Source organism: Trachurus japonicus, chromosome 20 (assembly GCF_045865225.1).
Source record: "Trachurus japonicus isolate A0001 chromosome 20, Traja_1.0".
NCBI lineage: Eukaryota > Metazoa > Chordata > Actinopteri > Carangiformes > Carangidae > Trachurus > Trachurus japonicus.
Window position 1 is genome coordinate 24588915 of NC_140926.1, and position 14925 is coordinate 24603839.

The window sequence follows — 14925 nt, forward strand, 5'->3', positions numbered from 1 at the left end:
GTCGTGGAGCCGTGGTGCCACGGAGACGAGAGGAGAGCTGTGACACCGGGTCAGAGGCTCTGATCAGCAGGTTTGGTTTCCAGCAGCGATGTGGAAGGAGCCTCCACTCTCTCTGTAACAGGTTACAAGTCATTTTCCGGAGCTGTTTAATGACGGTAAAAATGAAACACATGTAAATATCCTGCATAGTTTCTCTTTTCTGTGCTGCGCTGATCAGAGAGGCGTCCTTAGCAACGGTCTGTTATACTTGACGACGGTCTGTTATACAGAAATAACAGACCGCAGAACGCAGCGCTGGACCAATCAGATAAGAGAGCAGCATTCAATAGAGCCGTGTAATAATCTAAGGTAAAAGCAGAATACCTCAGTCACATTTTAGAAGAATATCAAAGTCATATCCATAAACCGAAGTACTGAGTAGGCTAAACATTGTGTGCAAGTTTACATTTTGGGAATTACTTTGTTTCAGCGGTTATCTCTCCTAAGGAGAGATGGTTTAATTATGGAGACGGCCACTTGGAGATTATCTTCCACGTTTAACACAAAATTTATTTGCATGGTTTTATTTTTAATTTTAAGGGATAGCTACGCCAAAAAAAATCTTTTGTGTCTTGCCTCACTCCCGAGTCCATGACAAGCAGATAGACACCATCCTTTCGACTGTGCGTGCAGTAACGAGGGAGATACGGGCAGAGCTGGCGCACCGCTAATTAGCTTAGCTCAAACGCTGGAAGTGCATAGGTAGTGTTAGCCTGCCTCCACCTAAAGTCATCAGAGAAACTCTTCAGCAACTCTAAACAGAAACCGGTGGGCCGATCTGTCTCAGAGCTGACAAAACTCTCTGGTAAGGCATCTTGAGCGGTCAAATAACGCTAACGGGACGAGATCGGTCAAAACGGAGGGTGCAAAGATGGTAACATTAACACTTCAAGAACACCCACATAAAATATAGCCTACATGTAATTATAGCCACCAAGTCAGAGTTTACCTGCATTTTACCTAGTGTTTATCCTGTCAGATTGTTAGTTGATCAACAGAAAATCTAAAAAATAAAATAATGACATTATATATATATTATATATTATATATTTTTTTTCCTCTAATAAAATGCACAATTATTTTAGGCTATATCTATTAGACTACATTTTAAACAAAATGAAAAATTTAATTGTTAGCTATACCTAAAGTCAAGTTTCCAGGATATCTCTTTTTTTTTAAGATGATTTATAGATTTATCTCAAAACTTCAGACAAAAAAATTCAAAATAAGAGCTTTAACCTGCAATTTCAAAATAAGAGTAGGCTACTGATGTGTTAATGTTTGCAACTTTAATACTTCATCTTATGCCCTGTACACACTGTGCGATTTTGGCCGTCGCAGACGAAAGACGGCCGATCGTAGGAGAATCGTGGCGAAATCTTTGGTCGTAGCTCTAAATCGGCCGTCTTACAGTACGTCGCACAGTGAGACAGGTGTTACGACGGCCGTTGTCAGCGTCTTGCGTTTTCCCTGTCAGAAAACTGCTACGACCTACGTCTACTAATCAGCTGATGGACGTCTATCAGTGGCGCAGGTGACAGGGACGAGCACTGATTTTCGAGTAAATAGTCTTAAAAAACGAATAGTTTATCTTGTCATGACTGGAGAGGTGTATATTCCTTTTTACTGTCGCAGAAAGAGGAGGAACATGGACAGACTCATACAGCCATCAGAAAAGTTGTGTGTGAAACTCTGTCTGGGGGGGGGCGGGCAACCTGCGATTCAGTAGAACGATCATCGTACAGTCTGCACACGTCAAACTTGACGTCGTAGCAAAGATTGTAAATTCCACGTCGCATAGTGTGTCATGCAACAGTCTTATAAGACTATAGCTGTGTCCCAATTCAGGGGCTGCAGCCTTCGGAGGACCCAGCCTACGCGGTCGCCGGAGGCAACGGCTTCGGAGGCTCCTCCGGGGGCCGCATCAACGGTCGGTAAATGGGACGGTCTAGCCTTCAGAGCATTTCCTGATCCGAACGTAAACAACGGCGTAACGTAAACAACGGCCGGACGTTAAACATTTAAAAGTGGCGCTTGCAACAGCTCTACCGCTCCTCCGCCCCTCACTTTTATTTATTTATTTTTTTTTAAATAAGTAGAATCAATACAAGGGCAGTTATCATTAATATACTAATAAACAAACCATTGAACAGCAGCCAGGGGGGTAGGCTATTGAATAGAGAATAAAGAGAGCACAAGTAATGTGTTTTCATAGCTTTCTTATTAAAAGTTGTCACACACAAGATGCTTTGCCTCCGCTCCTCACCTGTGCAGCCAGAGCAGAGCAGAGCTCAGCAGCGGGCAGCCACACCTCCGAGCCGGCCGCAGAGCCGGGTTACCATGGCTACAGCACAGAGCTGCTCCGTTCGATAGCTAACGGCTAGGTTGCTAATAACAACAACAGTGCAGCAAAGCATCTTGGGATACGGGAGGCCGCGAAGGATAGTAGCGATGCATCCTCCGAATGCAGGGGAAAGGAGGACGCATTTGGAGGCTGCATTTGGAGGAGCCTTCGAATTTAGACGAATTGGGACAGCCTTCGCGCAGCACTGTGACGTAATCGGCCTTCAAATCCACCCTCCGAAGGATGCAGCCCCTGAATTGGGACACAGCTTGTGTGTAGAGGACATTACACTAGCAAATCAATCATCAAACATGTCACCTGTCAAACAGGATTGTTTTTTGTTTGTTTGTTTTCAAATATAAAGTCACATGATGCAGCCATCACTGGGTTCCAATGATGTCATCACATTCTGATGTCACACATGTGCCTGTGTGATGTCAAACATGATGTCATACAGAATGTTCCATCATCCTGTGTGATGTCATACAGTTCCTTTGATCTCTGCTGAGGTAGGCTAGCTCTTGACTTCACAGACACATTTCTCATTTAATACTCACAGTGAACGGCAGAAAGTCTGACCTCTCTGTTAAGTTACGAATGATTAATCGCAATTAGTTAATTACCAGATATTACGAGTTACTAATAATAACGAGTAATACATTAGAGTAATTAATTTATATCCCACATCTTGTATTCCATCTCCAACCGTGCTATACAGTCTTTGTTAAGCAAAGTTGGCAGAAAGTGACAAAATGTCATTCGCACAAGCAAATGGGCACCAGCAAATGGGGAATGCCCCTCAAATGCCGCAATACCTCAAAAAACCACTTCTCGACACAAATGTTGTGAAAGAGCTGGCTGAACAGAACGCTGCTCTGAAGCAACAGCTGCTCAGCAGAGAGAACAGCTGGGTGCAGGAAAGGAATATGATGCAGGCTTGGTATCAACAAATGATCGGTGCAAAAATGCACGAACTCCACCGCTGCACGGAAGATCTCACTGCCTGCCGAAAGAGCATCAGTTGGTTCCACAACCAGCTGAAGCTAAAAGACGAGAAGATTAGATCGCAGGAGGACTCCTTTGCCAAGTCACTCGGTATGTTCAATGAAACATGGAAGGACCAAATGAGAGCAAAGGAAGAGAAAGCTGCAGCTGAACTCCAAGCTCTGCAGGAGAGCTGCAACAAGAAGATTGAACAAATCATGAAAGAGAAAGATGCAGAGATCTCCTGTGTTAGAGGTGAAAACACAACACTAGAGAGAACACACCTGGACAGCATTGAGGACCTCCAGGTCACAAGGGACAAGCTCCAGAAATGCGAGTCTGACTGCGAGGCCAAAACCAATGCCCTGCAGCAGGTGACCTGCAAGGAAAACAACATAGTAGTTCAACTCCAAACTCTGCAGGAGAGCTTCGACAAGAAAATTGAGCTCATCATTAATGAAAAAGACAAAGAGATCTCCAGTGTTAGGAGTGAAAACATGGCACTGGTGACAATGAACGAGGAGTGCAGGCTGGAACTCCTGGACATGAGGACCAAGTTGCAGAAATGCGAGTCTGACTGCGAGATCAAAACCAACGCCCTGCAGCACGTGACTAGCAAGGAGAAGAACATGGCAGTTCAGCTCCAAACTCTGCAGGAGAACTGCAAGATAAATGAACTCAGCATGAAAGAGAAAGACAAAAAGATCTCCGGTTTTACACATGAAAACATTGAACTGGTGAAAATAAAGCAACAGTGCATGCAGGAGCTCGAGGTCCTAATGAACATGTTTAAGAAATCTGAAGCCAGAGTCAACGACCTGCAGCAAAGACTTTCTCAGGAGACGACAGAGAAAGAGGAGCTGCACAGAACGACAATGGACATTGAGGAGAGTTGGCTAAAAAAGGAGAGAGACTGGTTGTTAAGGACCAGACACATGGAGGAGGACATGGAGAACCTGGCTACTGAAAAGACAGAGCTGCAGGAACTGGCCTGCAAAACCGACAAGGAGAAAGCAAAAATTAAGAAAGACGAGGAAAAGAGGCTCAAAGAGGAGTTGAAGGAGCAGAAGAAGCAGGAGAAGAAAGAAAGGGAAGAGAGAGAGAAGAATGAGAAGAGGGAGAGGAGAGAAAGAGAAGAGCAAGCCAGGAAAGAAAGAAAGGAGAGAAAGAAAACTGAGAAGAGGGAAAAGAAAGAAAGAAAAGAACAAGAGAAAAGAGAAAGAGAGGAGAGAAAACAGAACGAGAAGAGGGAGAGGAGAGAAAGAAAGGAGAGACAGAGGAGAGAAAGAGAAAGGACAGTGGAGGAATAGAAACCCCTCCCCTCAACCCCCCCTCCTACTTTCTAACCCCTACCCTCCTCCCTTTACCCTCCATCCCCTGCCACCTCAACAACTCCTCCTAGCACGATGCTCTCGTACTAAATGAATGGATTCAGTGTCATTGGGTTTTCTCCAGGAAGTCTGGTTTCTCCCACCTATTTCCTTAAAAAAAAAAAAAAAAACATCTGTTCATTTTGTTGTTCTCGATAACATACATAAAATAATACATTTATGTATGTTAAATTAGCAACAACTAAATGAATTATGGCACAAATCCACAATTATTTGGAAAAAGCATTGAAGATATTCCACCGACCATCTCTCTATGAAATCTCTCTCCCTCCCCTCAACCCTCCCTCCCACTTTCTAACCCCTACCCTCCTCCCTTTACCCTCCATCCCCTGCCACCTGAACAACTCCTCCTAGAATGATGCTCTCGTACTAAATGAATGGATTCAGTGTCAAGATTGGGTTTTCTCCAGGAAGTCTGGTTTCTCCCACCTATTTCGTCAAAAAAAAAAAAAACATCTGTTATGTTCATTTTGTTGTTCTTGATAACATACATACATTAATCAATCTATGTATCTATGTCAGCAACAACTGAATGAATGATGACACAGATCCACAAGCATTTGAAAAATGCAGAGAAGATATCCCACCGACCATCTCTCTATGAAATCTCCCTTTCTCTTTCTCTCTATCAAAATAATCTCTATCTCTCTCCCTCCCCTCAACCCCCCCTCCCACTTTCTAACCCCTACCATCCTCCCTTTACCCTCCATCCCCTGCCACCTGAACAACTCCTCCTAGCATGATGCTCTCGTACTAAAAGGATGGATTCAGTGTCAAGATTGGGTTTTCTCCAGGAAGTCTGGTTTCTCCCACCTATATAGTTTAAAAAAAACAAAAAAAAAAAACATCTGTTCTGTTAAAGTCCCGGTACGGAGCTTTTAACTGGATACGCAAAAGTCTCTGGTTTCTGCTGATGTGTCTCTGTTACCTACAACAGCAAATGAGCCCATCAGTGTGAAGATACGCTATTTCTAAGTAGTCTAATTCTATACCTCTGGAAGGCATGGTCGGGTCGGACCACTGACCAAACGATACGAATAACCTCATCCATATGCACGCTAAAAAAAAAAGTTTTCAAAGCAAGTCCTGTCTTCTTTGCAACGTTTCCAAAACAAATCTACACGCGTCGGCCAGACAAACCTCTTCATGACAGTGGGAAATGCATCTTCATTCCAGCAAAACACCACCGCTTTGGTCCACAGGGGGCCGCCAAAATCAACACTAAATGAAAAGTTTGTATGGGGGCTTTAATTTTGTTGTTCTTGATAACAAACATAAATCTATACATGTTAATCAACAACAACTGAATGAATGATGACACAAATCCACAAGTATTTGAGAAAAGCAGAGAAGATATTCCACCAACCACCTCTCTATGAAATCTCCCTTTTTCTTTCTCTCTATCAAAATAATCTCTATCTCTCTATGAAATCTCTCTCCTTCCCCTCAACCCCTTCCTCCCACTTTCTAACCCCTACCCTCCTCCCTTTACCCTCCATCCCCTGCCACCTGAACAACTCCTCCTATAGCATGATGCTCTCGTACTAAATGAATGGATTCAGTGTCAAGATTGGGTTTTCTCCAGGAAGTCTGGTTTCTCCCACCTATTTCGTAAAAAAAACAAACATTTGTTCTGTTCATTTTGTTGTTCTTGATAACATACATAAAATAATACATTTACATACATGTTAAATTAACAACAATTGAATGATGGCACAAATCCACAAGTACTTGAGAAAAGGTGTGAAGATGCTGCAGCAAAAGCAGTGAAGATCTACAGTACACTAGCTATCTATTACCCCTTTCCCACTGGTCAAAAAGCCGTTTAAACCCGCTAACAATCGGCTTTTGGGGGCAGTGGGAAAGGCGCACCGAGACGCGGGTCAAACGACTCGGCAAGCGACGCGGGTTAAAATCGCCTTCAATCGGCTCGGCTCCGATCAGCTTACAGTGGGAACGCCAGACCCAGGTCAACCCGCTAATTTACGTGATGACGTTGAGCGTTACGTGCCGCCACGTCATCGTGCCGGTCGCGTCTCATATCACGTACCAAAACAAAGCCCTGCTCTCATTCCAGACTGGGATCAAAAGATCAAAGAACACTGAGCAAAAACGATTGAAAAAAAAGAAGCGACAGTCTGTTTAACTGACGTGTTGTGCCGCGGACGTCCGTCATGACGGCCGCAAAAGTAGCATTAGTCCTCAAAAGTAGCATTAGAATCAGGTTTGACAAAAATATAGCCCTAAATCTCTATAGGTGGGCATACTCCTGGAGACAAGGGAAGGAAACTGTTTTCTTTCCCAGGCCTCTAGGACCTTGGGAAAGGCATGTTCCAATTTTTCCAAGGCCAATCCCTGGCCATTATACCATTTCATGTTCAAAAATTCTGTGTATGTCTTCACATAATTACATAATTGACTTTTTTTTCTTTCAGCAGTGAGATGACATTTAGTGGAGCTGTTACACTTTGAAAATCACAAATGTGAATATAGATTAGGTTTAGCACTGTGTAAACTAAAAATTTACAGCAAAATTGGATAAAACAGAACTGCTGATGATAAAATTTGCCCAAGTCTAGAGGTATTTGTATCCCTAACAATAACACTTCAAGAACACCCATGTAATTATAGCCACCAAGTCAGAGTTTACCTGCATTTTACCTAGTGTTTGTCTTGTTAGTCAGATTGTTAGTTGGTCAACAGAAAATCTAAAAAATAAAATAATCACATTAATGGGACAAAATATATTTTTTCTCTAATTAAATGCACAATTATTTTAGGCTATATCTATTAGACTACATTTTAAACAAAATGAAAAATTGAATTGTTAGCTATACCTAAAGCCAAGTTTCCAGTAGGCCTATCTCTCTTTTTTTTAAAGATGATTTATACACCACTTTCCGGAGAAGGACGCTGGGTGTCGCCATGACACTCCATTCATTACATTTTAGATTAATGTTAGCCGGGCTAACCATAGCTGTTAGCAGTGTCTTAAATAATTCAATAAACAGCCCATGAAAAAAATATTTTTTCCAGCAGATATCTTTGTTCCAACATGACTGAGCTAACTGGAGTAGTTTCATGTTGTGTCCCACAACGGGAGGGTTTTAACAGCTGACGTCCTGATGTTGGTTTGCTGCTGCTGTTAGCTGTCAGCAGCAGCGAAGCTAACGGCTACGATAGCCATGACTCAGAGGAAAACTTTTTTGCTCATGATAGTCTTTTCTTGAACTCCTGAGAAAGTAGGGAGATCTCAGTTGGATATCTTTATGAGATCTTATTTGTGCATCTTTTTTAGCTCACCTCAATCTGAATTATTGCTCCTAAAACCCCCTTAGGAGCAAAAGGTTTGAGATTATGGGAGATCTCATCATTGTATCTTTATAATTTCATTCATGTCTTGTTTATTGCTCCTTAGTCTGGCCTGACGGAAGTGCGTTGCTGCGATTAGCCTCTGATTGGTCGGAACGAGCCACCCGGCGGAAGTCCCGCCTCCGTGCTGCAGCTTTCACAGTCCGCCCGGTAAAGGGAAACATCAACAAACAACAATAGGAACTGAACCATGGATCCGTGTCATGAACCGAACAGAAGAATACATATCCGTCAGCGGTTGCCAACCGCCGTTAAACCAAACAAAATAATAAATATCTGTCAACGGTTGCCGACCGTCGTTACACCGCGGACCGAAATCCAGTTTCCAACCGGCAATATTTTGCAAGCGCACCGTTGCTACGGCGTTGCTACGGCGCCGACCACAACGATTGTGACTGGTTGAAAGAATTCCAAACGGCCGGAGCGTTTTTTTCTCTGATCGCAGAATCATAGGCGGAGCAGCCAGACTCTCCTTCTTCTCTGGAGGAGGGTCTGGCGAGCAAGACTAATTGCTCCTAGACAGCCACGAGGAGCACTAAAGAGTTGTAAGACAGATCTCAATTCCGTCTCTTCTTGAGATCACCTCAATCTGAATTATTGCTCCTAAAACCCCCTTAGGAGCAAAACTGAGATCTGGGAGATCTCATCATTGTATCTTTGTGATTTCATTTATGTCTCGTTTATTGCTCCTAAAAAGGCACATGGAGAACTTAAGAGTTGTAAGACAGATCTCAATTGACTCTCTTCTTGAGATCACCTCAGTCTGAATTATTGCTCCTAAAACCCCCTTAGGAGAAAACAACTGAGATAAGGTGAGAATGACTTTGAGACTAAAGTAAAACAAAATTGAGAATACAATGGAAGAAATAAATAATACTCAACTGTGAAACTTAAGATCAATTTATTTTGCATTGATTCAACATCCATACCATTGTACAGGAGTGAACCAGGCCATACATTTTTAACAGTGATAGCAAACACATCCACTAGCACATATTCTTGTAAATTTTTGAGAAAAAAAAGTCTCATAGATTTGAGAAAGATAGTCTGACTATCTTTCTCAATTCTATGACTGTCATTATGACTGTCATAATAAAAACAAGTTGTAATTTTGAAAAAAGTTACAAAGGATTATTGAATCTGCAACCCACTGAAAATGAACCCCCCTTTGGGTCCTGAGCCACCAGTTGAGAACCACTGGTGTAAAAACATATCAATCAACGGTAAAAAAAAAAAAAAAAATCACTACCGGTGAACAAGTAAATGTGACACCCGAAAAGCCAGTCACTTTACTGACCTCTGATGGCTTATTTATGAGGGCCTTCTTAAGCTTGACCTCCTCCTACTGGTAGTTCTCCATCGTCGTACACCGCCTCACGTACTGGTGGTTGCAAACAAAACAGAGAAAATTGGCTTAGATTTTTCCAAGCATATTTTATTACACTAACACTATGTCAATTCAGTTATCTGTAAAATGACATTCCTATAGGCCTAATGGTCTAAGTCAGGCATCACCAAATAGTGGAGCACATTAATGAAAAATCGTTCACTTTGTGGTACAAGCGCCAAATTTGGTACACAAGTGCTTTTGGACCTACTATCTCATAAAAGTACGTTGCCCACTTGAACAAACAAAGTGGCCACCATTTTTCAAGATGGCCGCCATTCGAAGTGGTTTGAAACAGCGTTTGAACTATATTTTGATTGAATAGTCCTATTCTGATGGTTTATACATTGAAATATGTGTTTTTGCACATGAGAAATACAACTCTGCATTTAGAAAATCAAAATTATTGAATATTATGATGATACAATGCGAATTAAATGAAAAAAACACTCACAAACTAGGGGCCCTAATTTCTTGGCGCAACTCAGGGTGGCGCAGCGAAGCGAGCCCTGACGCAGCTGGCGAAGTGGTATTATCGTCCAGTGCAACAAGGTGCGCAGCGGATTCGGTAAATTGGCAGACTGCTGTGCGCTGAGATGGGAGTGGTCGCGCAGCAGGGGGAGATGTCGACAGATTCGCCGTGGCGCAGTGACAATTTGTTGCCGATAGACCGCGCGGAGAGTGCGCTGAAAGCTCGCCAGCTCCAACCTGGTCTACTCTCAGCGCAAGGCGAAGCGCAGCCAGCGCAGTGGCAATTTGACTGCCCAGCTCCGCAGTGCAGACACGTCACCAAGACCCCACAGGCAGATTTCCACACTTCCAGGCACATTTAAATGCAATTAACAATAATCATAATAATAATAATCATCACAATAACCCCTATTTATTGTATCTGAATCAGCACATACACCTATATCTATATAGATTGTCCCGTCACACTGATGGCAGATCAAAGGCTTGCGTAATGGAAACTCAGCCTGACTGAATTAACACAGATGAAACCAGGGAGGGACTGAGACAGCCGTGGATGTCCCAAGAGCAGGTGTTGACACTACACACTGTGCCGTTGCAGATTATCAGCTATTTATTTATTTATTTACTTATTGATTTATTAGGGGCCAGCGCCGCATCGTCACGCGACCATAACAAATAAAACTGAAATGCCTCCGTTACGCACAGCTGTTTGTTTATGCTGTGATCTGTGCACACGTGTTTAAATATAGGTTAGATAGATAGATAGACCTGCTCCCTCCTCCTCCCTCCTCCCTCCCAGACTACTTTTGCATCATCAGCCCGTGAGGTCTGTTCGCGCGACCGGACACTGCCAGCTTGGACCGGACCAGAACATCAGTTTCCTCCCGTCTCACTTGCTCTGACAGATTGAGAGCTGTTGCCCAGTAAAAAAAAACAAAAAACAAAACACACACACCCCTTTTCCATTAATAAAGACACTCATATTTAGTAACCTATATTTAAACACGTGTGCACAGATCACAATATAAACAAACAGCTGTGTGTAACGGAAGCATCACAGAGCGTCTCTCTTTTTCTTTTTTCTTTAGAATTTACCTGAGAGGGGAGATGTTAATATCTGCTCACTATGATGCCAGGCTGATTGTGGTTTGCTGTGAGAGATGATAGTTTATTTGTTTTCAGTTTTATTTGTTATGGTCGCGTGACGATGCGGCTCAATAAATCAATAAGTAAATACATAAATATAGCAGATAATCGTGTAGTGTCAACACAGCAGTAATCCATCCTCATCTTTCATCTGTGCAGCCTTTGATCTGTCATCAGTGTGACGGGACAATCGATATAGATGTGCTGAATGTCTATGCTGTAATCGGTTACACCCCGCCTTTCCGAAGCCCCGCCTTTCCGACAATAGACTTCCATTCATCGTAATAGCGGGGTTTTCTATTTTTTCTAAAGACCCCGCTACTCCGAAAAGGCTATTGGGGGAAACCCCCAGCGCGCAGTGCGCATTGATCCTTTTTTCCTTTTTGGGGTCAAACGGATCATGTGCATAATTAACTGCAAAACAAGCAAATACTTCATATTAATGACATATAACGTTCATTATGCTTCTAGCCTGTCTAGCCTCTACCTGGTCTTTTTTACTAAACTTAACCAACTCCTTTCTTCATTGCCTAAGCCCAACCAAAGCATCTCCCTCAGTCAGCTGTCAGTGCGAGCGGCGGCTGCAGCAGCCTCGCGCCCGTGTGAGCTCAAGCCGGCTTCAGCCGTGCTCGAGCGGAGCAGGGGGGGAGAAAAAGAAAAAAAGTGTATTTCTATTACTGTGTGGGAGATCTCCAACAACGGAGTCGGGGAGAAAGCAAGTGGGACAGATCTGCCCAGTCCCTAAGCAGCGCACGTTTCACAGACAAGCCACAAAGCAGAATGTAAACAACGTCACGCGGTTCAGCACCTTGGACAGCTGTGGGGGGGAGGAGGGGGTGTCGGAGTAGCGGTGTTTCGAAGTGGGGCTATTTCGGAACAGCGGGGTGTCGAAGTGGAGGGGTGTCGGAATGGAGAGCTGTCCCCGCTGTAATCTGTAGGTGCTGATTCACATCTTCTCTTCCACGGTGAAATCAAACGTCCGCCTTGCGCGCGCGGCGGATTGAAAGGCGAGGAGAGGAGCTCATTTGATTGGTGAAGATCTGACTCGGCTGTGTCAAACCCACTCCACGCCTTCTCTCCTCCCTCTATGCCATTTGCGCCGGTGGGAGGGAAGTAGGCGGGATGCGCTCCGCTGCGTTTCGAAGGAAAATCGCAATCTGCTCCTGACCACTCCCCGTTGGAGAAGCGAAGGCGAGGCGCAGGCCTGATCCGCTGCACCTGCACCTAGTTCACGAAAGTAGAGCCCAAAGACATTAGTTTCACTTAAAGCTTTTGGACCTGTAAGCTACTTGTAGGGGAGGCCACGTAGAGGCTGTCTTTGTCTCCCCCATTTTTTTTTTTTTTTTTTTGTATAGGCTATTTTTTTCTTTTTTTTTTTTTTTTTTCTTTTAATTTTTAGATAACGGTATAAAAAACACAGAAAAGGTGTCAAAGCATAGCTTTTGTATTTGTCTGACAGAGGCAACACTTGCTCCAGTCAGTTTTAGTAGCACAACTCAATGGATTATCGGCAGACATCTTATACAGTTGAAGGTCGAGGGATTATCCTTTTACCACCCAAACATACAAAATATCATAGCACATTGGAATATGGGATACAACTAGGTTCAAGTATCTGGTGCCCTACACCTAGCCCGATCGTTCATCCAGTGCCATAAATCCCGTGCGATCTGTACACCATCCAGGTAACTAAAGCCCCGTTACCCTTGGCTCGGCTATCCCGCGCTGGCACATCCTGTCAATTCAGGTGCGGCTATCTAACTACAATACTACAACTAACTAAACTTCTAGTTGAGTCTATACAGGGGCTTATTAGATAGCATTTGGGACACTAAAGTATACTACAACTACAGTGAGTACACCACTACAACAGTTAGTAAACTACAACTACAGTTAGTACACTACAAGCTGACACTGAACCCCATGCTGAGTCTCACAGCAGTGATGTCACCAGTGTGCCCTGGTTGTGCTTTGACATCACTCTTATAAAAAATTACTAACCAATAAATGTTGACCACAGAATTTTAATGAATTATCATTTATATTGCTAAATTAGTACTTTTATTTCAGTAAAGAACGCTTGTGTTGCTGTATGTGTGTGTGTGTGCGTGTGTGTGTGTGTGTGGTGAGTGACAGTCAAAAGTTTGGACACATTTTCACAAATGATTCACACAAAAAACACATCCCTCAGAATTCTGCAGATTTTCACTTAAGATCATTGCAGAAAACTGAAGAAAAAACGCGAAAACGCTACTTTTTAGTCATTTAATAGCCATTATCTTGAAAATTGGTGGCCATATTGGAATTCAATTGACACCATCGAGTTATTCCAGTCATAATACATTCATTTTGATGCTTGGATCATTAACATTCTTCTGTTAATTCAAGTTCTACCTCGAAAACCTTTTTTTGGCGTTTGACGAGGCGGCCATCTTGAAAACTGGCGGCCCTCTTGGATTTTCAGCTGGGCAACGTACTTTTATTAGAAGGTATGTCCTGGACATCATTTGTACCAAATTTGGTGCTTGTACCATGAAGTGAACGATTCGGCTCAAAAATGGACTTAAGCAGCCCCACTAAAATGGCGGACCTCGGTCCGGACCCGGACCGAGTGATGCTTCGATCCGGACCCGAGACCAATCTCTAATAAGTTAACATTTTCCTGGAGCATTTTTTCCCGACGGGACAGCGGGCTCAGCTATAGGTCAATACGGCAGCTTCACTCAATTGAGCCAATCAGATCGTTTGTTTACCCTGCGCGGCCAGTGCGTCCGAGAGGGAAAGAGAAAGGAGACGGACTGATGACAGCTTGTCTTGCTCCAAAATAAAAAAAAAAGTTGATGCTGAAGTCAAAGGCGAGCCGCCGGGCGTTTGTGGCCGCCGCTGCCGCCTTGGTTTAAGCGTGTGTGCGTGTGTGGGGGCCGTTCAGATGGGTCTCTTGTTGCGCGCACAAGCCCATTACTTTAATGTGCGCTCACAAGCGAGAGCGACGCCGTAGCGGTGCGACGTGCTTGTTTCCTGCTTCTCCGCCGGTGTTGTGTCAGACCCCCGGTTCTCCCTCGGTCTGTAAACTTCTTCACGCGGAGCTCTGCCCCGTTTGGAAGGAGAAGGAAGCCCGTATGCGGGAAGACGTCGCTTCAGAGATGTAGAATGTGTGTTAGAGAAACACCTATTTCAGGACTACTGACTTGTATCACCAGAACAGAACAGACATATCCTGTGATTTTCAGCCTGCCTCAATATTTAATGGAGGGGGACAATGCAATGACAGTGCAGCTATCAAGATGCTTTTGACACCTTGGCCTCAAAAAAAGAAAGGAAAAAAAAAGCACCAAAAAACCAAACAGGGAAACCCCCTTATTTATTCTGTCTTCTTCTCTTTAATTGAAATACAGGCCTTAAATTAATTTGCCTGGGGGCTACTTTTATTCATGGTAAAAAAAAAAAATAATTAAAAGCTAGTTGTTTACTATACAAGTGCACTATGTTAAATGTTTCCTGTGTTGAAAATTGACGATAGATATGAAAATGCACTTTGTTGATTTTATTTATTTGACATAGGGGTAGGCTATAAGACACCATTTGGACTTTATAAGGTTCGGACCTTTCACTTGGATGAAAGTTTAGTAACTGGACCTCAATGAATTTTAATTGAATACCCCTGGTCTAAGTGTATAATCAAGATGCTAAAGAAAAATCCCACTCCATAATGACTAGGATACAGGTCGATTTGAAATTATAGACAGCAATGGAGAAAACCAATACAATAAAAACTATTTTGTAAATCC

General features: G+C 43.3%; 2 protein-coding genes across 2 annotated transcripts in view; both read left to right on the forward strand.

The window, feature by feature from the left end:
* xylb (xylulokinase homolog (H. influenzae)) overlaps positions 1-14925 on the forward strand; it is a 72390-nt gene that overhangs the window by 26415 nt on the left and 31050 nt on the right. The window lies entirely within an intron of this gene.
* On the forward strand, positions 3169-4761 carry LOC146966981 (uncharacterized). The gene has a single exon (XM_085763969.1). The coding sequence runs from the start codon at positions 3169-3171 to the stop codon at positions 4675-4677; it is 1509 nt and encodes a 502-aa protein (XP_085620095.1). The 3' UTR covers positions 4678-4761.